The 24,286-nt window shown below is 44.2% G+C and overlaps 1 protein-coding gene across 1 annotated transcript in view; it reads right to left on the minus strand.

Annotated features, from left to right (window-relative positions):
• Positions 1 to 24,286, minus strand: part of LOC147885037 (ABC transporter C family member 2-like) — a 106,552-nt gene that overhangs the window by 47,314 nt on the left and 34,952 nt on the right. Inside the window, exons 4-5 of the mRNA XM_087397122.1 lie at positions 18,741 to 18,912; positions 10,945 to 11,059 (exon numbers count right to left, since the gene is read on the minus strand). Coding sequence (XP_087253248.1) covers positions 10,945 to 11,059; positions 18,741 to 18,912 — 287 coding nt within the window. The remainder of the gene's footprint in view (positions 1 to 10,944; positions 11,060 to 18,740; positions 18,913 to 24,286) is intronic.

The raw sequence follows: 24,286 nt of genomic DNA on the forward strand, positions 1-24,286 counted from the left end.
AACAAACGGGCTGCCAAACACCAGGATAAGGACATCAAATCTGAAGATTAAAATTATGGCAAACGACCGTTTCAAAAGGGAGGAAAAGCCCAATTCAAAGCTGGTCAAAGGCGTGGACAGCCTAATAAACAGCCCCGTACCAAGTTATCTGATGAAGAGAAAAAGTCACTCATGGAGCAAAACAAATGTTTTATATGCAAAGGAGAGGGACACCGCTCTTATGATTGCCCATCCAAGAAAAGAGACAAGTCAGATGATGATAAGAATGGTGATAAACAGGCTGATCGGAAGGGCAAAAGGCCCAAACCTTTTGCAGGACTTCTTCCAGATGTGATTGGGAGTTTGCCACATGCACATGATGAAGAGGAAACGAAAAAGACTGAGATGTGCAGAGCATGGGAAAAAATCAAAAATCAGAATTGTTTGTTTTTCTTTGATTCTGGGGCAAAGGCGAATTTCATAAGTCCTGAGATGGCAGGAAGGCTTGGCATCAAGCCTGAGGAAATGGGGCCATCCGGCATGTGTGATATGGCCAACCTTGAACTCAACACACCTGTCACTCCTATCATTGGCAAGTTGAGGATGCATATCCAGGGATATCAGGATGCAGAGGACTTCTACATTATGCCTTTGCCAGAGTGTGATGCTTTGCTTGGGATGCCTTGGATGTACAGGGTGGGGGCTGATGTGCAAATGAGAAACAAGAAGATTTCTTTAACTCATAGAGGCAAAAATCATGTACTTGATGTAAAGTTGAAAGGGGAGTCCATCCCTGTAGTTTCAACTTCTTGTATTTCCAATGTAATAAAGCGTCATATTTCAGCGTACTTGATTTTTGTCAAAGAGGACAGCCAACCAGTTCAAGAAGGCTCTACTCTTTCTGCTTTAGATAGAGAAAGGGCTGCTTTTATTTCAGATTTTCAGGATTGTTTCTCAGATGCACTTCCTCAAGAATTACCTCCCAAGAGGCCCGAGGATCATCAAACTGATATAATTCCAGGAAGCTCACCGCCTAATATACCTCCCTATCATGTCAGTAAGGCACAACAGGAAGAGATATGTCACAAGTGAAGGAACTCTTGGAAAAGGAATTAATACAGCCAAGTAATTCTCCTTATTGTTCCCCTGTGTTGCTTGTGCAAAAGAAGGATGGCAGTTGGAGAATGTGTATTGATTATAGGGCTTTTAATAAAGTCACAATTAAGAACCGTTTTCCAATTCCACGCATTGATGATATATTGGATCGGTTGGAAGGTTCCTCAATGTTCAGTCGTATTGACCTTAAAAGTGGATACCATCAGATAAGGATACGGCCTGAAGATGTCTACAAGACTGCCTTCCGCACTTCATTTGGCTTATATGAGTTCCTTGTGATGCCTTTTAGTTTGACTAATGCACCTGCCACTTTCAATAGAATGATGGACAGAATTTTTAGAGCACACAGAAAGTTTGTGGGCACTTTCTTCGATGACATCATTGTGTTCTCTAAAAATGAGCAGGAGCACAAGAAACACCTCACTATTGTGTTTCAAGAGTTGAAAAGACACAAGCTATTAATAAACACCAAGAAAAGTGAGTTCTTTATGCATGAGATTCATTTTCTCGGTCATATAGTCTCAAAGGATGGAGTCAAGATGGATCCTGCAAAAGTTGAGGCCATAAGGAGTTGGCCAATTTTGAAAAATCTGCATGAAGTCAGAAGCTTTCTTGGGTTGTGTTGATACTATTGGAGGTTTATAAAGTACTTTGCAGAAATTGCTTCTCCCTTGCATGCTTTACAAAAGAAAGCTATACCGTTTCGGTGGGGACCAAAGGAAAATGCAGCTTCTGAAGAGCTGAAGCAAAAGTTGTGTTCTGAACCCGTTATTATCTTGCCAGATCTTGCAAAACCCTTTGCTGTAACTTGTGATGCATGTGGGAACAGCATAGGAGGCACTTTGATGCAGGATGGCAGAGTGGTTGAATTGTACTTGTAGACATACGAGAAGGAAATGTTAGCAGTGATACATGCTTTGACCACATGGAAACATTACCTTCTTGGAGCTGATTTTTATGTGCACACAGATCATCAGTCACTTAGATATTTTCTCACGCAGAGAAAATTATCTGAAAAGCACATGAGATGGGCTAACTTCCTCTCAATGTTTCATTTTCAAATTGTACATGTGCCGGGTAACAAAAATGTTGTGGCTGATGCACTTTCCAGGAAACCACAGCCTGAAGCAATCTCCAAGAAACCCAACGTTTCAGCGGTGAGCATTGCTTACAACAATGTGTTAGATGAGATGAAAGATCAATATGTTAATGATGCTGATTTTTCAACTATTTATGATCAGCTTTCTGATGGTCAAATGCATGATCACTATATGTTGAAAGAGAGTTTCATTTTGATGCATGGACGACTCTGTGTCACTTATCAGATGCGACAAAAAGTCATAATGGAAAGTTGTGCTCTTCCATATGCAGGATATAGGGAATTACAGCAACAATTACAGCAGTGGAGCAATACTTTTATTGGCCATCTTTGAGGAAAGATGTGAGAACATGCATGGTTTGTCAGAAAGTAAAGTTTGACAGGCAGAAGGCACCTGGGTTGTTACACCCTTTGCCAATTCTGGATAGACCATGGCAAAGCATAGCTATGGATTTTGTGTTTGATCTTCCACGTACTCCTACTGGACATGATGGATTGTGGACAATAATTTGCAAGTTTAGCAAACAAGCCCACTTTGTGCCAGTAAGAAAGAAAATTACAGCAGATCAAATGGCCAAATTGTTTCTGCAGCATGTCTTCAAGTATCATGGGATGCCTAAATTCCATAATCAGTGATAGAGATCCAAGGATGACCAGCCTCTTTTGGAGAGAGGCTGTTTGAAAATAAGGGCTCTACGCTGAATTTTTCGTCATCTTTTCACCCTCAGTCTGATGGACAATCGGAGCAGGAAAACTCTACCATCTTGGATATGTTTAAATGCTATGTCTCAAACCACAAAAGCAAATGGGAGCATTATTTGCCTTTGCTGGAATATGCTTACAATAATACGATGCACACATCCACAGGTAAAGCACCTTTTGAAATAGTGGAAGGTGCAAGGAAGATACCTCCCATTTTGCATACAAAAGAGAAAATCTTCGAAGCTGATCGTTTTGTGAAAAGCCTTGAAGAGGCTTACAAGAAGATCAAATATGCCTTGCAAAGAAGTCAGGACAAGCAGAAAAGAGCAGCAGATAAGCATTGCAGGGAATTGGTATTCACAGAAGGTGATTGGGTTTTCCTGCGTTTTCAGAAGGCAAGGCTGAAAAATAAGAAAGGCAAGGAGAGGTTGTACACAAAGCTGAACATGTGTTACTATGGTCCTTTCCAGGTTTCTGAAAAGATAAACGAGGTAGCTTACAGGCTGAAGTTGCCTCCGCATTGGAAGATACATAATGCCTTTCATGTGAGCTAATTAAAGCAATATCATGGAGATATTCCCGAGGATTTACTTAATGAGGTGCAACCTGAAGTGGAAGAACAGGATGAACTTATGATCCTAGAGCAGATTCTGGCACACAGAGATAGAAAGCTCAAGGGTAAAGTTATCCGTCGCTACTTGGTAAAATTTCAAAATTACCCATCACTTGATGCGAAATGGATGAAGGAAGGTGAACTGGCAAATTCACCTGGGATATTGTAGCTTTACCTTGATGCTTTCCAGTAAGAGCCCCAGGCTCCTACAGGTAGTTCAGCAGAGCGAGCGTCTAGAGCATTACCTGGTGTTCGAGAGGGGAGTAGCACCTCCACTCCCTCAGTACAGACGGGCTCACCGTGATTTCATGAGGTCACTTGATGACACTGTATGTTTCATTTGAGATACTGAGCTGACAAGATTTCTGCTGTGAGACTTCATGATATTGATGCATCTTGACTATTGATCGCCGAGGATCACATAGATTCTGAGCAGTGTATATGGATGGATGCATGCCTCTCCTAGCCATATTTTCACTGTCTCTGTATACTATAGCTGCGGCTTTCTTGTATACTCTTTTATGCTATATTTCATGCTCACCCCTGTGTTTTGGGGCAGCAAACTGTGGTTTGCTGTTTCAAGAGAGGGGTATGTCACAGGGGAGTGAAATTCTAAGTACTTTAATGTACTACAAGACCGTGACAAATGTCACGGGAGCGTGAAATTCTAAGTACTTTAATGTACTACAAGACCGTGACAACTTTGGTTTTAAAAGTCCAAGCATGGGCTCAATAATGTGTAATTAAACGCGGCATGGTGCCTAGCACATAAGCGTAATTAATCCCTAGGCCCAAAGGCATTCCAAGGAATTAAAAGAGTGGTTGTTGGGAAATGATGATATGGCATTTTTAATGGGCCCCCTAGAGGGCCATGTACCTTCAGTGGCCCCCCTAGAGTTCCAGGTGGCTCTAGTGCCTTCTACATGCTCCTTTGCCATTCCTGGACCTTCCTGGGCCTTCTAAACTTCACATGTGTGGTTTTCTCTCTGATCTTCTCCCTTTGTTGAGATTTTGAACTGGTTTTTCAGCCTCCTTCAACTGAATTCCGTTTTTCCTTATAACTCCTCACCCGTTTGGATTCCTCGACTTCCGTTTGGCCCGATGGCTTCCCCTCTGCCTCCCCTTCATAGTGATATGCTTTTCCCTCCGTGCGTTTGGTAGAACGGGCAGAGCTGAGCACTTCTTTTGCTGGTCGAATTTGCAAAAGTGGCTTTTTCTGGACCTTTTTGCTTCTACCGCCTCCTGGGCCTCTCCTCTTGCAAAGCTACAGCTTTCTGTTGAATTTCGAGTGGTCCCACGCGCTGGTTGACTGGTTATTCTCAGTTTTGGAGGACTTTCCGGCGATGAAACTTCTCCAAAACCTTCTCAATGCATTCCTCTCTCAAGCACGCTTCTTTTGAGCCCAAGAACTCCCATTTCTTCGCCACAAAAGTGCTTCTTTTCGCATTTTTCAGTGGAATTATTGCTGGTCGACTCTTGTAAATGCTCTTTCTTCATGCCTTTGCACTCCTCTTTGGTTGAGAATGCAATTGGGCATTGGCTACTATGTCCTCTTGGCGATTGAGGACTTGGTTCGAGTTTTCAGGGCTTGGTGAGTTGTGATTTTGCTGCTGCAATTTCTTTTTGCCATAAGCTATTGGTTGGCCTCGTGTGCCGCCTCTTTCTTGGCTCACAGGTGCCCAAGCAGTGCTACATGAGTCATTCTTTGGCTCACAGGTACCCAAGCAGTGCTACATGAGTCATTCTTTGGGTACTTTGCTGATTTTATTTTGGAGCTTTGAAAAGCTTTGTGAATGCCATCTGGAAACCACTCAAAGAGAGTGCAGCTGGGGTGCAGTGTGATTGCATCTGGACAGCCAATGGAATTGCACTCGGAAAAGAGAATGCCTTTGGATTGAGCCTATGGTTTAAGTGCACTTATGTGATATCTATGCTTGAAAGCCTTGCGAAGGCTTAGTGAATTGGGGCTGCGTGCTCAATTGCAGGGAAGGTCTTCCAGATGCAACTTGTAATCATTTCACTGTGAAATATAAAGAAATACCAAAAGGGGCGGGGCCAATCGGGTGCACTTGTCTATGTTTGTTGAGTAGGGGCATTCTAGCCTCCATCCCTTTTTCAGTGGTTTTGTTGTGAACAAATGGGTAAATGCCAAATGGTGATCATGAAATGGTTAATGGTTGTGATATATGCTTTGTGAGCTGTAAATAAGTGCTGAAGTGATTAAAGGTTTAGTTCCACTGCCCTCTGAGTGATTAAAGGCCGGTTTCACAGGCAAAGTTTCTCCATGATCAATTACAAACTATGGGTGCTACCCTCACGACAAGTCAGCTGGCGACACTTATTCTCACCAAGCTTCCTCTACATTATCATGATTTTCCAATACTTTCCCATGATTTTCATGCTCTGATACCACTGAAACAGAACTAGCTCTATCTCTAAATAGTTCTTACTAATTCCGGACCAACAACTTTGAAAATTTGGCGTGTTTACAAGATGATACGTGACACATAGAGATCGGGGAACTTTCCCGCGATAATTTCTTGCATAGAGGTGGGTCTTAGGCTTCCAAACACATGCTCCCAATTTCAAAATCAATTTGACATGATTTTCCAATACTTTCCCATGATTTTCCTGCTCTGATACACTGAAACAGAACTAGCTCTATCTCTAAATAGTTCTTACTAATTCTGGACCAACAGATAGCCTTGGACCAGGCCACTCCAAACCAGTAGAGCAGAAATAGTCAGTTTTAGCAGGAATCCTTCCCTATTATGACGTCTAAGCTATAGCAGCAAGTTGATTTATTAGTGAAGTTTTAGAGCTGAGATGCTAAAATACAGGGAGGTACCTTTCAGAGTTGGAGAAGAGGTTAGTCAGGGGCTGGACTTACACAATAGCTTGCAAGCGGCTGGTTGCTCTTTCGTGATAAAAATGAAATTCAACCAGCTTTTAGGGTAAAGCCAGAAATAGCATGGCTGCCCCTCGTTTTATAAATAGGTTAATGTAGGTAGGAGTGGGTAGATTGGTCTAGCACCAAGCAGCAGGAAGCTCTAGGCAAATTGCAAATCAGCTAGGAGGGTTTATGCTGTGATTTGCAATCCAGACCTATATCATTAGGAATCCCTGTATGTGGAAGGTCAAGAAGACATGGTTGCCTAAGTGTTGAGGAGCCAGGTCAGCACAAGTCAGCTAGGCTTTGATGATCTAAGCTCCCTTCTCTTTGAGGAGGAATCAATTCTCATCTCCCAGGGAAGGCTTAGAGTCACTCTAGGTGACACTCCAAGTGGAGAAAAGCACTTTCGACAGCGAACAAGAAAAAGCGGAGCAAGTGCTACAAATGCGGGAAGAGAGGGCATCTAGCTAGAGATTGTCAGTCCAAAGGCAATTAGGAGTCGGAGTCAAATTCTTCTTCCCAATCAAGTGGTTCCAAGGCAGTAGTGGTTGCCAAGGGTTACCAGACAACACCAACCTTCTCCGTCTTCACCCACGAGTCAGAGAGGGCATGCGGGTGGGAGTGTCGGCTGATAACGGCCCCAATCGTTTGAAAGTCTAGCAAGTAAAGCAAGGTTGTGGAGCTATGGACCATATGAATTCGGAGTTTATTACTTGACATAGCAGAGACTATGGGCACGGTGTGTACCGGAGTTTGTTGTACGATGTTCATGTTCATGATGTGTTCCCCAGAGGATACGGGTCGTGGTGTATCCACAACACATCACTATACCCCACTAGGAAGTTAGTGTAGACTAGCATGAGGGCATCTCATTTGTTGTTCAAGGCGCCATATATCCAAGAACATGCCCAAAATCATCCTCTAAAAACACAACATAGTGCAATTCCAATCTCGTGATAGTCACTCATAAGGTTGAAAACATAAACTCCATCACGCATAGCAGGGACTAGCTTCTATGACAACCCCATTGACATCATCAACGCCCAACAGTGGGTGTTGTTCAAGGTGGCATAATGGTTCCAGAATCCACACTATTTGGTGTTCACTCAGAAGTGAATTCAGTAGGCACACTGATGGGGGGGTGATACTTGCATTTTCACCGGCTTGCTTCTTCAAATTATGTGCTCACCATGAGCTACAGAGAGGCTGTTAAAGTATGGCATCTCATAGTGAGAGACACCTCCTCCAGCTCCATACATCTCGGGCTTTGGGGGGAGATCAGGAGCTCCCCACCAAGACCCAATTCTCCTGCGACCACTTCCTGAGAGTCTCGGAGGAGAGATTCATCATCAGAACCCAGTATCTCGAGGACATGGGAGTCTCACACACACTGAGGATCGCCATTGGGCAGATGCGGGTTTCATCCCATCAGCTGAGGATTGAGATGGGGAGAGCAGCACGAATACCCAAAGAGCAATGGATCTGCATGTTATGCACACTAGGAGAGATTGAGACAGAGGAGCACTTTCTCTGCGCTTGCCCAGCCTATTACGAGATCCGGGGGCGTTACCACTCCTTTATCAGGATGGGAGTGGATTCGGCCCACTATCGCGATTGATCCACTTCCATGAGCAGGTTTGCATTGGGCTCTATCTACTTGAGATGCGCCGCCACAAGGAGACCTTGCTACGACAGATCAGGGAGCAGCAGGAGGGGACCACAAGATACAGAGGTTGACCAAACACAGCAGCATGTCATACATTTCTATGCATTTGAGTAAGCTCCAGGACACAGTGGGGTGGAGGAGGAGCTAGCTGATATGCGGGTGGTATGGATTGCTAGGAGAGGATTACAGAGGCCACCCGTGACACGGAGAGTAATCAGAGCACACTGGATTGAGGTCTGAGCTATCACTGCTTTCCTCAGAGGAGATCGCCCGAGACGAGGGGTCACTCTAAACATAGCTCAGCAGGTTCAGAGATCGAGGAGACCATGCCCTGAGGAGACCACAACTTCCTCCGCCACCACAGCGTGAGACGACTAGACATACGCAAATCTGAGACATCTTCGCCACTCATAGACGAGCGACCACAATGCCAAGTTTCGGATTCTGCATTCCTGCTCTCTTCTTCGTACTTCAAATAGCACATGATATGACATGACATGATATGATATGATACAATATGCTTTGTATTTGATTTTTGCTTGAGCTATTGAGCTCTTTATTTCAGCATAGTATAGTACTCTGTACTCTTCAAGGGCCTTAGCGTGCCCTTTGCTCCAAGCCTTTGTGGCTTGTATGAGTTTTTTCCCTTTTTGGTGTTTTCCACACTTTGTCCCATAGGCCCGCGAGGCCTCTTGCAGACGGTTTGTAGAAACCTCTTTTTTGTAGAAACGGTTGGTTGGCCCGTTTTGAGACCACCACCGTTATGCTCATTGTATCAGTTATCTTTAGTCTCATAGACCTTCACGGTCTCCCGAAGACTTTAATAAACTTTCTTTCTCTCTCTCTCTCTCTCTCTCTCTCTCTCTCTCTCTCTCTCTCTCTCAGTTTTTTCCCTTTTTGGTGTTTTTCACACTTCGTCCCATAGGCCCGCGAGGCCTCCTGCAGACATCTCTCTCTCTCTCTCTCTCTCTCTCTCCCCCCCCCCCACCATCTGTCTCTCCTGCTCCCACGCTTCTTCTCCGCTTGCTTGCACCTCCCGTTCCCGCCTAGCGCCTAGCCTTTCCCGCTCCTGTATCCTTCCGTCTGCTGTAGCAACAGCAGCACGGTACAGCAGCGGTACACCAGCAAGGAGCGGCACCCACGACTAGGTCGCAACGGCAGCAGCAGCAGCAGACCGTCTAGGTCACACAGGAGGGGGTAGCCCTATCTTCAGCCCCCAGGCTGAGCTGAGCCCCTGGGCTCATTTTGGGCTGTTAGAGACACAGCAAGAGGGCCCCCAGCTATTCACAGGCCACCATGGAGTTCCCAAAGGTGAAGACCTTTGTTGCAACCCCTATCAGTAAACCCTCCTACTCCCTCCAGCAACGATTGGATGTACTTCATACCTTTTGCGAGACACATAAGCTAAAGGTCAACCTTGGTAAAAGTAAGGTTAGGATCTTCAACACATCTCGGGTGGCCATGCACAGAGAGCAATTTACATTGGACAGATTACAAATGGAGGTCATCGCATCCTTTACAACATACTTTGGGGTTCTTTTCTCTTGCCCTATTTTCATGATGCAACCAGTGAAGCAGGCCCGACTAAGCAGAAGATAAGCTGCACTTGCTAGACTAGAGCGGCAGCGCTCTCACTCTCATTTCTAGGATCCCTAGACCAAGTCTCTTCCCTTTGACTTCTTGGTCCGCCCATGGGTATGTATGGCAGTCCTTGTTGGGGGCCTGATCCATGAGAGGTAGACTCGGCCAGTGTAGAAAGGCTCCAAGTTCTATTATTGTCACTAATGATCCACGGTAAGTCATCCGTATCATATCATTTTGGCTGAGATTGGGGCATCTCCCCTGCAGCTCCACACAGCATTCCAGGTGATCACATACCTCTTCTGAGATAGGAATTATGGGTTCCTCCACCTCAAGCCGATGCAATTAGCATTGATGGCATTATCCTCATCCATGACTTTAGTAGTTGAGGGTGATCAAATATGTTAATACGCACATACATGCAGATGGTTTGAGGCCCCTTCTGTTTTGCTCACCTACCACAAGGCTAATGGGAGAATCTCGCAAAGAGGGGGGTGTTGAAAACTAAAAATTTACACTATGGAATGGGCCATCTCACAATTAGAGGCCTGGTCGAAAGAATGAGGAGAGACTTTAAAATACACCCCTCTTCTAGATTACAACAAGGCTACCACATAAGGAGAAGGCTTATATAATACTAACTACACCAGCACCCACATGTGCTGGGTTTCATCATCAAAACTCTGAGCAAGGGCAGACGTAGTCATGATGAAGGCTAGGAATTAATCCAAAAAACTAATACCCTGACTGACAATTGCATGTCCTTGCATAAACACCCCATAAATCACCTAATACTACTTGTCCAAACAAATCACAGCTATTGACAGCTACAAAGAAGGTGGGGACTATGAGCTTAGTAAGCTCCACCTATGTTGCAAATTTTCCCAAGCGGGCTCTTCATCAAGCTGGAATTTACAAATTGCACTTAAGGAATGCAAAGCCTGTAGTATGCCTCTTCTTGCCCTCAAAAGGCTGCTAAGCAAAAACATTATATTAAACGCAATACACAAATACTAGCCACATTGCAAGACTTGAAGAACATACCATTTCAGATGCATTGTTTCTCACTCAGATATCTATGAGGAATTAATGTAAAAGAGTGAAAGAACTACTTGCTAGCACTTTGTCCGTCTTGCATAAAAAAGAATTGCTTGATGTGAATTTTTTGGAATCCGTCTTTAGATACTTTCATGAACAGATATTAAATGCATACCGCAGTTCTACAATGTTTCCAACGAGAATGATATCTCATTTGAAAAGTTGCAGATTAAAAAGCATTGAGCAATGTCACTCACTTGCTATACCGTACTTCTGTCTGGTCCCATGTATCAAGCTGCCAAATATCTGAATCTACTAGAGGTTTTTTGTAGCCCAACTTCATGAGTGGTGTCATCCAACTGAAAAGAATCCCTGCATGGAGAAAGCTTACATGTTAAGTAGCCGAAAGATGATGCAGCATTTTGTAGTTGAGCTTTTTTATGCATGTGCAACCTTGGAACTTCTATGCAAACAACCTATGGATGTCGAATTAAGAGAAGAAGACTTCTTAATCATGGGGGAAGAAGGAAGGGAGGACGGAGGAAGATGATTTGAGAAAAGAGGAAGGCATAAGGGGGAAAGGGAAAAGAGGAACAGAGAGAGAGAGGGGAAAGAAAAAAAGCCGGGGGGAGCGAGGGGGGGGGGGCGCTCTGGTCTAGGAGTGTTGTTATTCTTTTTATAGTAAAAACCCAATCTGCAGGTCTTGTGTGAAACGGTAGTTGAGTTCAATCCTTATGTTCAACAGGTACAGTTACATTTTCCATGTCATCCTTTTCATAAGATTGACTAACATGTCTTCCGCTTCCTCATGCTGAGGAGTTCTTCATCTTGAACCCATGCTTTGAAACTTTCCCACAGTGCGGGACGATTTCTGAGTAGGGCTCCAACAGGTATTAACGTCGGGCAACTGATTCCACACGGCTAAAACACCATCATTAGTGGGTTAAGGTTATTGCCACAGCCAGTGTATCAGTCTCAAAAGTGTGCATGCCGTGATCAAGCTGGCCATTTAAGGTACATGACAAGCAAAGAATGGAAAAAGATACAAATTGGCCTCAAATCATTAAAACATAATCGTGATTACTCCAGTTGCAAAAATGAAGCCCTCTAAAAACTCATTCCTCAAGTGTCAAGTGTGTATTGAAGGCAAAAAAAGGGCGAGCTAGGCTTGACAAACTGGGATATTTGGTCTAAAGAGAAGTAACAAGGGAGATAGTGGAAGGGACTATAAAATTACACCCGTCCACAAAAATTATATTTCTTGAATGGCATTTTTCTGACCTGCTCTATCTCCTATTCTTACTAACAAGAGCTCACCTTCCTTATGGCTCCCATCTCTACCTCTTAAACGGTCAGCCTTCACTAGAGCCATTGTTGTCGAGAATATCTCTTCTATCCTTAGTAGCCAGCAAGTGGATTTGGTCTCCCAGACAGCATACAAAGTTTCCAACACCTTGGTGGACAGCTGACCAATTGGTTCCGCATGGATCTGGCTCTCCTGCATACAGTTACGTTTGGCTATGTATGCCCTCCCGCAGAGACATCACACTATACTTCTCTACTTCTTCTCGTCTCAGACATCAACCTTGTAATTGGATGCCTGCTTTAGTGGCTCAACATAAATTACCCCCACCACATGGAGTTCTTGTTGTTCCTCCTCAGCAGTGATCTTCGATTGCCTCTGATAGACTGATACGATTTGCTATGTGCATCCTTCCGCAGAGATTCACAGTGTATCTCGACACCTATTCTACCCCCACCTGTTGCTCCCCTCCTCCCGCCTGCCCCTCCTTGCTCAGCCACAAACACTACCCACTGCCCTCTCTTTTAAAAGGGATGTAGAATAGCAACCCCTATTCAAAATGATACAAACTAATGCATCCCTTTCTCGATCAACTTATTGCAAGGCCTATGACACTACTACTGTAGCTAAGCATCAAGTCTATATAACCCAAACTAAATCAGAGTAAATGACCTTGGGTTAACAATTACATATTTGTCTGTAGGGGCAGAAACCTATTGTTGATTGAACCACAACCATAGAATTAGCAACTACATATTATATGAGAGTGCTCTCAACGGAAGCAAGAACGGAAGAAGGAGAGAGAGAGAGACAAAGAGCCACACAAGTTTTGGTGGCTGTAGAACCACCCTAATCTTCTTTTTCATTCATTTATATATGCGTTTGAGTATTGTACATAACTGGGGTTAAGGCACAGTGACCTTTAACCCCCACAACCTCCCACTTAAAGAACAATGTGCCTTTAAGAGAGAACAACTAGTGAGCATACTATCCAATGCCCATCAATACACGACAATACTCAAACTGCTGACTAGGTAGACTCTTCGTCAGCATATCTGCAGGGTTATCATCTGTATGAACCTTGACAAGCTCTATGCGCTTGTCCTCAAGTACCTCCCTGATGAAATGGTACCTGACCTCAATGTGTTTGGTCTTTGCATGAAAGACCAGATTCCGTGCTAGCTGAATAGCACTCATGGAATCACTATGCAATGTCAGTACACCTGTATGAATCCCCAAATCTCCCACTAGCCGATCAAGCCATATAGCCTCCTTGCAACCCTCTGTCGCTGCAACATACTCAGCCTCTGTGGTAGACAAAGCAATGCACTTCTGTGCGTGAGACATCCACGACACTGCACCACCTGCAAAGGTGAACACATAACCAGAAGTGGATCTCCTAGTATCCACATGCCCTGCATAGTCTGAATCTGTGTACCCAAGTATACGCATGTCTCCTTTACCAAAGCAAATGCACATCTCCTTGGTACCCTTCATGTACCTCATGATGCACTTAACTGCCTCCCAATGCCTCTTTCCTGGATTAGCCATATACCGGCTAACAACTCCCACTGCAAATGCAATGTCTGGTCTAGTAGCTATCATAGCATACATAAGACTCCCAACTGCTGATGCATAAGGAACCTTGGCCATCATGGCCCTTTCCTCATCTGATTTGGGACTATCTGTATGACTCAGTTTCACATATGGAGGCAATGGAGTACTCACTGCCTTCCCCCCCTCCATATTGAAACGCTGTAATACTTTTGTAACATACTCTTTTTGTGAAAACCAAAGGAGTTTCCTACTCCGATCACGCGTGATGCGCATACCAAGAATATGACCTGCAAGTCCCAAATCCCTCATATCAAAGGCCTCATGCAACTTGGCCTTTAATGCATCTAGCTCATAAGTATTCTTGCTAGCCAATAGCATATCATCCACATATAGTGCCAGGATTATGAGGCTATTATCCTTAGCCCTTTTAGTGTAGAGGCAGTGATCAATTTCACTCCTTCTAAAACCCTGGGACCGAATGAAAGCATCAAACTTCTGATACCATTCTCTAGGTGCTTGCTTAAGACCATAGAGACTCTTCTTCAGCTTGCAAACTAAATGCTCTTTGCCCTTTTCTTCAAAGCCTTCCGGCTGCACCATGTAAATTTCCTCATGCAAATCCCCATGCAAGAAAGCTGTCTTGACATCCATTTGCATAAGCTCCATATCCTCTGATGCCACTAGTCCAAGCATGCATCTAAGTGCGGTCATCTTCACAACCGGAGAGAATATCTCATCAAAGTCCACACCCTTCTCTTGCTTGAACCCTTTAGCAACCAAACGGGCCTTGTACCTAGGCACATCATCACCTGTGACCTTCATTTTGTAGACCCATTTACATGGCAATGCTTTCTTTCCATGTGGCAAAGAAACCAAGTCCCAAGTCCTATTCTTCATAAGTGAACTCATCTCTGATTGCATAGCATACTCCCACTTGCGTTGATCCTCACGCATCATAGTCTCTTTGTAGCAAGAAGGCTCCCCGCAATCAGTAAGCATCACATAGTCTACCCCTGGAACAAACCTATCAGGCGGTCTAGACACTCTAGATGATCTTCAAGGGCATTTCAGCTTGCTGTCCCATTTGCATATCAGCCACATTTGGCTCATCATTTCCACCAATAGATGATCCATCATCTACCCTTGATTGTATACCTGTGGGAGTACTTGGTGGCACCATTTCTTGCACATTTGGTGCATGGACAACTTGCTGTCTATCAACATATGCAGGTGGATTCACATCCTGGAAAGTGATTCTCCTCATTTCCACATCCCTCATGGGTGCCTTATGCATCTTCTTCTCATTGAAGACCACATCATGGCTGCGTATGATCTTCTTTGCTTCTGGATCCCAGAGACGATAGCCCATCTCTCCACTTTCACCATAACCTAGAAAGATGCATTTCCTAGACTTAGGATCCAGCTTCTTTCGAAGCTCTTTTGGCACATGTGCATATGCCTCACACCCAAATATACGCAAATGAGAGTAAAAGGGCTTCTTGCCACTCCATGCCTCTTCAGGAATACCACCATCCAAACTCTTACTAGGTGATCTATTGATCACATGCACTGCAGTCTTCATTGCCTCAGCCCAAAAACCACCAGAAAGACTTGCATTGGAAAGCATGCATTGCAACCTTTCTTGAATGGTACGGTTCATCTTTTCTGCAACTGGATTTTGCTCTGGAGTACGAGGGTATGTGAGCTCCCTCTTAATCCCACGTGTATCACAGAAATGCTGAAAGTCATGAGAGAGATACTCTCCACCATTGTCAGTTCGTAGGCATTTAAGCGTTCTACCTGACTGATTCTCAACCAAGGCCAGCCATTTCTGAAATACCTGGAACACATCACTCTTCCGAGCTATAGCATAAGCCCACACTTTCCTAGTTGCATCATCAATGAATGTCACATAGTATTCAGCCCCGCCTAATGACCGTGTAGGCATGGGACCACATACGTCTAAATGCACCAAATCAAGCATTTCAAACTCTTTCTTTCCCCTTCTTTTATGGGCTGATTTAGTTTGCTTCCCATAGAGACAATGCTCACAAAATTCAAAATCAGAGAAACTCAAATGCGGTACATAACCCAAATGGCATAAGAGTTTCATTCCATTCTGGCTCATGTGCCCCAACCTGCAATGCCACAAAGAAGTGCTTGGCTGCTCGATTATTGCAACAACATGATCAAATACCCCTGATACATGTAAGGGATACAAAGTCCCACACTTGGCACCCCTGGCCAAAAGCATAGAGCCCTTCTGAATTTTCCAACTCTGAAAGCCAAAAGTGGTGTGAAAACCAGCATCATCTAGCTGACCCACTGAAATAAGACTCTTGGTCAGCTTAGGCACATGTCTCACATGTTTCAAAACAAATGCAGACCCATTTGCAAAAGAAAACTTTATGTCACCTGCTCCCACTATGTCACATGCATAGTCATTTCCAAGATGCACACAACCTGTCTTTCCACTGTCATAAGTGGAGAACCATTCCCTATGGGGAGTAACATGGAATGAAGCACCAGAATCCAAAATCCAATCTTGGGAATATGCATCATCTGAAGTGGTAAGCAACTCTGCAGATAAACTAGACATGAAGAGAACATCATTGTCACTATCACGTGTGACTGCATTGATCTCCTCGATCTTCACTTTTCCTTTGTCCTCCCTTGGACTCTCTTCCTTTTGATTTGCACCCCAATTTGCATTCTTTTTCTTATCCTTTTGCTCTCTTTTCAGCTTGTAGCAATCCTTTTTCATATGGCCCTTCTTGCCACAATGGTAACACTCAATGTTCCGTGCCCTGGATTTGCTACGAGACTTCCCTCTTTCTTGGGACTTCCCCCTAAACTGTGATCTGCCCCTTTGCACATTTAAGGCTGCATCCTGCTTGTTGCCATCCATAGACTTCCGTCTAATCTCCTCGGCCAACAAGCTACCCACAACATCATCAAATTTCAGTACTCCACCAGGTGCAGAGTTACTGACAGCTGTATGGAAGGTATCCCATGAGGATGGCAATGAACATAAGAGAAATATTGCCTTAGTCTCTGCATCAAAATTCATTTTCTGAGCCTCAAGCTGGCTGAAAATAATATTGAATTCATTCAAGTGAGAAGCAATGGAGACCCCTTCCTTCATCTGCAGCTCAAACAACCTCTTCATGAGGTAAACTTTATTAGAGGCAGTTTCCTTCTCATAAGTGGCACACAGTTTCTTCCACAAATCTTCAGTAGTCTGCTCATTTACTACTGTGAAATAAACTGACTCTGCAAGATGAAGTCTAATAGTAGACTTTGCTAATGCATCCAACTCATTCCAATCATCCTCAGACATATTTGCAGGCTTAGCTTCAATCCCTGCCAAGGGTTTAATCTGCTTCTTTTGAATAAGCACATCCCTTATTTGTTCTTTCCACAAAGAAAAGTTTGTCCCATCAAACTTTTTAATGCTGAAAAACTCCTTTTCAGACATGAAAGAGGATGCCATGATGCAAATGAAACAAAATCCCAAATACTAGTACCTGCAAGAGAGAATCACACCAAATACTAGGTGCACCTAAATGTGTATGCCACAATAGAGTGAAATATCACCAAAATTCAAAGCTCAAAGCATCAAAAGATACATCTGACTCATGTGCATATACTATGCATCCATATGAGCAAATCTGGCCCAAAAGAAAATGCCAATAAGTGCCAAATGACTCAAGCATAAACACTGTCCACTGGCATATGCATCAATAATGTCTCATCCAAGAGAGCATAGCACTATCAGTGCATCACTTGCAATGTTTCAAAGCTGTCCCTCAGCATAAAATAGCATCCATGTGCAAAGCGTCCATAAAAAAATAGCATCCCACAAGGCAATTTGGGCCTATCAGCGCATCCAACAAGGACCGCAATGCATCCAAATGGCCTATAAATCATCCATTGCAACCCAATGCATACCACGAATGAGCGCACACTGCTCAAACTGCAACCAGAGTGATTTGCATAAGGTATGCTCAAGAAATCATAGTCCCACGGTAATGAGCGCTACTGAAAATAGAACCTGAGATGCTTCAAAACATGGGCGCCATTGCATAATCGGACTCAGCAAAAAAATCTGCAAATATCTCTCTTCTGCCAGAACTCCAAAATCCCAACCGATGAGTGAGAAATGGGAGTCCACTTATCCACTGCCATGTGGCATAAATCTAAGGTTTCAAAACCTTAGTATGAAAAATGCATAACAGAGAGACGAAATCGAATACACAGAGATTTATAACTCTGAAAATCCTCCACCGAATCACGCAAGAACTGATAGGTAGGGGTTTTTGGGCGTCCGGAACGCAATGGGACAGACGGTTTTGAAAACCGTGGTCTCAATCACTGGGTCCAACACACGGACTGAAAAACGTTTTTGAAAACAGAGCTATCTGTAAACTCCACCGGAGTGCGAATGATGAGCAACATAGAAGTTTTAGGACCTCCTAAGTCCACCGGAACTGACAGATCTGCAAATGGTTGCTCCAAACTTGAGTTCCAACACCCGGGCAAAAAACGCAGGAACTGACACAGTGAGTCAGAAATCCAATGAAATGATCCCAGATTCAAGATGAAGGTGTTTCCAAGCTCCTGAAGTAATGCGGACACCAAAAGCAAGCAATAGTTGCCTCTACAAGTCAATACGGAGTCTCTGTCATCGAACGAAACAGGAAAAAGCTCAAAAAACGACTTTTTCTTTGAAAGCTCTTAACAGGCTCTCAAAACCACTTCGCAAAGCCAAAGTGACTTTTCCAAAGGTTCCTCCAAGATCTCTGCACACTCGGATGCAAGTAAAGTCACCCACAAAGCTTCTCCTTCCTCCCACAGAGCTACTGAGCTTCAAGCATTCACGCACGCTCAGCTAGATCACTCGGGCTCTGATACCAGTTGAGAGTGCTCTCAACGGAAGCAAGAACGGAAGAAGGAGAGAGAGAGACAAAGAGCCACACAAGTTTTGGTGGGTGTAGAACCACCCTAATCTTCTTTTTCATTCATTTATATATGTGTTTGAGTATTGTACATAACTGGGGTTAAGGCACAGTGACCTTTAACCCCCACATTATAGGTTTCTTTGCGATACCAATTGAGCAGATGCTTTGCACATCGATGCTCTAATTCTCATGAAGTACAAGTTTACAAGCACATGATGTTAAGAACACTTACGTGAGAAGATGTTCGCATGACATTCGGGAAAAACCTGTTCTTCTCCATGGAGAGGTTGATAACCCACAAAGGTGTCCATGTCCGTTTGAGTTGCTGCAGCAGGAACTGCAATGTAACCCTCATATGTGATCATGTCGGGGAAGGAGAAAACCAAAAGTAGACCAAAAGCAACCTGCAAGACAGCATCTATGAATTATAACCATGGTAAGCGTAAGATAAACAAGAGAATCCAACCGCAGTCTTTGCCAGTCTTTGATGCAATGAGCTCACTCGTAAGTAAGAACACAACATCTTACTTTCTTTAACTAAATGCTGTCGGCATTGCTCTTTTGTACATTCCAATGAATTAAACACAACAGTTTAAGAACAAAACCAAGTATACCTTATATTAGTGAGCTATGAGTGCTTGTGACCATTGCCTTACATGTCTAGAGTTAGAAAATGCAATAAAGCCAACAAGCCTACAAGTTTAATCACCCTCATCAACTTCAAACCTGTCACTATTCCAAGCTATGATCCCTTGGACGTAAGGAAAACCCCACGCATAAATATCCTAGTTTTCTATCGATGTTGCAGTGCTTGCATCTAAAGAACCAGTTCTCCTCTACCATCATAAATAAGTAGTTTTGAAAGCATAAAGGTGATTGGCATATACTCAGACCATACATTAGGTTTCCAAGGATCATGAAGTTTATTAACAATCAAGATACCTTTACTATAATCCATAATGGAATGTTGTTGGAGCTGAGCATGATCAGTCTGTCCCAGTCCCTCCCTCCTCCTCTATAATCTATAGAAGCCAGCCAGTGCTACCTCATTCCAATGGTTTGTCTCCCCACATCGAATAGTAGACTGAGATATCTACGCCCGAGGTTGGGTCCCTACTACATCTCGTCCCTTGCTACCCCTAGCTCGGATCACCAGAGAAAAAGTCAGTGATTGTCTTGTAGCTGGGCTCCGACGGTCCCTCTTGTGCTCTCTTATGCGCTTGATCAGCTGATCTCTATGTCGTTGGGTCTCAAGGCCAAGCATTGCTGATCAGCATGAGCCATGAAAACTCTGAGAGGGCCTAAAACACTCCTAAATAGACAATGGTTGTTAGAAATATTAATCTCAAACGTAGTAACCAATGAAATAAGGGGCTAGGGGCACTTTCTCCCTTTGTAAGGATTTTCCTCCCTAAGATCAGTTAGAGGTTGAGTTTGTGGGTAATCACCATACATGTTGTGGGTGCATCCTAGGGTTTTGTCTCTATGACTATCCTTGTGTACTCTTTAATTCTTGTTGTTGCAATCTCATTTCAGCTTCGTGTTCTCTTGGTCTCTTTCTTCCATTTCCAACATTTGCTATCAGAGGCTCTTGCTCCCTAGCACCCCCCCACACCAGTAGACCATTTCAGTTGCAAAAACCTCGACTTTTGTCATGAAGAAAGTTTGCAAACAGTTCGTTTTTGCTGTCAGCTGACACATTTTTCACCTCAAGTGAGCTTGTACAGCTGCCCTCTTTATAGGCAATTGCTTCTGCCACTTTTTCACCTCAAGTGAGCTTGTGCAGCTGCCCTCTTTATAGGCGAGTGCTTCTGGATCAAAATCATCATTACTACATCCACATTCTTTGTTGGTCAATTGATTGTTGCACCTGTTTGGAGCCATTTTGCTGCCCACAGCAGGTGCCTTCTAGTGACCTGCTGTCCAGCCCAGTCGCAGCCTTTTGGAGCAGTGTTCTCAGCAGGCAACTTCAGGTTTGATGATTCAGAGATGTTTTATCAGTCTTTGCACAGTAAAACTGTTTTTTGACAGTTTCTCACCTCCTGTATAGCTTCGACAGCAGGGTGACTCTTCCTGGACAAGATTTGGTTGCTGTTTTGACAGTTTCAGAACTACATCAGGATCAAGTTCACGGATCTTGTTGTTGTAGTATGGGTTGTGATAAACACATGATACTTGGTGCTCTATATGGTTTGGCTGGTTGCCAGCTTCAGAGAGGGATAGTTGGATGTATCTGTTGTGTGCTTCTGGGTGCCTTATTGTCCATGGCGGGCTGTGATGGATATGGAAGTTTGTCACACTATCTTCTATCACTGGGACCACAGGACACATCTGTTTTCCACACGTAGCACATGTTTCGAGTGTTTTTTTCCTGTAACTAGCTGGTCGACTCATTTGGCGACTGTTTTCAAGCTTTTGGAGCTGTCTATTTTGACCCTGTTTCAAGCAGTGTTGTGAAGGACAGCTTGTTTAAGCACTCCCAAGTGCATACACAACCATATAATTCTGCAATTTGCTCTTTGGTTCAAAACAGAGGTGAATTTCAGTCATTTGACGCTCTACCCACCAAGGTTTGACTTGTTAGAATTTAGGCCACCTCATGAGTGAGGGCTTCTATGTGTGTGTGCCCAGTATGTGGGGCCTGTTCCAAGCTGTATCTGGGGCTGTATTTAAGGCTATTTACCCAGGTCTTGGGGCCAGCTAACCAAGCCACCAAGTTTACCTAAGCCTGGTTGGGCCAGTAGGCTGACCAAGGTCAGGTCTGCAGACCTGACTTGGAACGGTTAACTGTCCCTGGTTGGCCACATAGCAGCCCCAAGGTCGGCCACTTGGCAGCTTATTTATAGGGCCTTTCCTCCCAATTGGAGGTGTTCCATTCCACACACACACACACACAAAGTTTGTGCACAGCTTTCAATGCTGTAACAAGTGCTTCTTGCCTCATATCCAAGTCGCACTCTTTCTCTCTCTCTTGCTGTTTTATGCGTTTACATGTGCAATGTTTGGCATGTATCAGAGCAGCTATGTTTACGCCTTTCGGAGCTCGGACCTAGAGAAGCTACTAGTGCAGGCGTCCAGAGCAAGGTAGTTTGCATCGTGCACGGATAAAACCACTGCCTGTGTCTTGAACAAGATCGTGTAAGATCCAACTGGGGCTAACAGAGTTAGCTGCTGGAAGAGGTCAATTTTTCGGGACCGCACGAGCTATTGGAGGCAATCAAGAAAGCTTGGGGCTGAAGACCTGCCTGAGAGAGGCTGAAGTAAGGCGTGGACAGCAAGAGGACAAGCCTTTCCTCCTTTCCCTACCTCCTCTTCTTCTTTTCCAGCCTCTTTCTTTCCCCAGTTCTCTACCTCTTCTTCTTCTTTCCCACCCACCCTCCCTGTCAATGGGGCTTTTCGTTTGACTTTCCGAATCAATGTGAGTGCTTGGAGTGGGACCGTGGGACTTCCATGCATGAACAAGGAGGACAAACTCAACGAAACCAATTATGCCCATTGGAAGCTATCTGGTTCATTCACAAGGGTCTCTAGGATATCATTCAAGGGTACACGAGAAAGCCCGAATGTCCAAAGAACTCGATCCGTTGGGACACTGATAGTGAGGAAGCTTTCCTTGAGGAACTACACGATTGGGAGGACCATGACTCCAAGGCACACTCGGCGTAGATTCGGACAATTACGAAGGAGGTCTCCCCAGTAGTGCAAACCCTGCTAGTGCCTCCGAAGTGTGGCCTAAGGTGGAGGATACTATGCTCCGGATTCCTCTATGCGTAGGGTCAAGTCTACGGTCTTGAATTTCCTATAGGTAGCTTAACACAGCGGGTAAGCTCCGGGTCACTCTAGGTGGTGTTGAAGCACTTTCAACAGTGCAGAAGAAAGGACGGAGCTGGTGCTATGCTTGTGGAAAGAAAGGTCAACTGGCCAAAGATTGCTGGTCAAAGAACAAGGCAAATGAAAAGAGAAGGACCAGACTAATGACAAGTCTAATGATCCTAGGGCTCTGAATACTCAGATGGTTCCTAGCCAAAGGCTCAAGAGACAAAGCTATGAACTAGATGTGTTCACAAGTTCATTGCTCATAAGTAGCAAAAATTATGGACAGGATGTGTTCAAGTTCCTTGTTCGGGGTTCTTGGACTTGATGCGTTCACCTGAGGATCTTGGGCATGATATGTTACACAACTCAATATTCTTCACTTGGAATTCCATGTACACTCGTATGAAAAATCACAGCTCAAAAGATCTCTTTGCTATTCAAGGTGGCATTATGTTTCAAGGATCTAGGCTATCTGGTGCTCTCTCCGAGGTGAATGCAGTATTTGAGGTGCAAGAGGGTCCAATGTTGCATCTTCATCAGCTTTCTTCTTCGGACTTTGTGCTCACTATGGGCTGCAAACAAGGTGTAAGAATTTAGGGCATCTATGTGGGTGTGCCCACCCTAAAAAGGAGTATTGTTTTCTATGTATTTGGGGCCTGTTTCAAGCTCTATCTAAGAGCTGATTTTCGGCTAACCCAGGGAAGGATAGCTAACCACGCCACCAAGTTGACCTAACCCTGATCGGGCCAGTCGGCTGACCAAGGTCGGGTCAACCAACTTAACTTGGGTCAGGTCAACTGACCTGACCAGGGTCGGTTGACTCCCCTGAGTTAGCCACATGGCAACCCCTCGGTCAGCTACTAGGCAGCCTATTTATAAAGCCCTTCCTCCCAATTAAACGTGTTCCATTCCACACACACACACACACACACACAGATTTTGTGCACAATTTTCCATGCTATGACAAGAGCTTCTTGCCTGAAATCCGAGTCGACTCTTCCTCTCTCTATCTTGCTGTCTCGTGTTTTATGCTTCCACATGTGCAACGTTTGACGTGATTGAGGCATAGAATGTGCTTTGATCATTGCAATTTTTAGTTTTGTTTGTACTGTTTTCAGAGGCATTTTGCTGCCCATTTTTTAGTACATAAAGTTGTCAGTGGGTATATGCTTTGTTCAGCCCGTCATTGACTAGTTTGGGCAGAGATTTTGAGTGTGCTTTTGCTTATGCAAGGTGTTCACAATACATGAACTTGACAGAGTTTGTCGCCCTTTGTGCATTCGTTTGGAATGGCTCACAATCTGAATGATATTTTTGACATGCTTGCCCCGGAGGATAAGTTGGATGGCACCAAGTATTCTCTCTTGAGTTTTATGGTCAGAAATCTTTTGGTTGCCAAGGGACTTTGGGACTATGGCATAGGCCATCCCGGTCTTATTGCGCCAGGCACTCCTATGCGGCAGTGGCAGAGGACATGGGCAACAAGCACAAGCGCAAGCCGTTGTAGGTGTCACTCCTAAGCAGAGAAGATGGGACAACGTGATGCGCAAGCCTTATCTTTGATCTCACTTTCAATGAAGAGGTTTATTATACCTCATATTCCATTCTACCGAACTTCGAAGCGTGCCTCGCACTCAACTTATCTATGAGGGAAATCGAAAGCCTCTCACTTTTCAGGAGTTAGGGGGACTCTTGTTGTAGGAGGAACATGCAAGAAGAAATATGTCAACCAATACATGTAGTGGAAGCAAGCTTTTGCTCCTGCAACAAAAGAAAGGAAAATGTCATTATTACAAGAAGCCAAGTCATCACATCAGTGAATTCCCTAAGAGAATTGCAAAGAAGAAAAGAAAAGACTTCGGTATGGTTGTTTCAAGCTCAAACACTAATGCAGGAAAAGATGATGCTTCCGCTAATCTTGTAGAGCATGATTGGGCTTTTTTCACTTGCAGCTATTATGCC

This window comes from Dipteris shenzhenensis, chromosome 26 (genome assembly GCF_047967505.1).
Source record: "Dipteris shenzhenensis isolate YYH24624 ecotype China chromosome 26, Dip_SZ_1.0, whole genome shotgun sequence".
Classification (NCBI taxonomy): Eukaryota; Viridiplantae; Streptophyta; class Polypodiopsida; order Gleicheniales; family Dipteridaceae; genus Dipteris; species Dipteris shenzhenensis.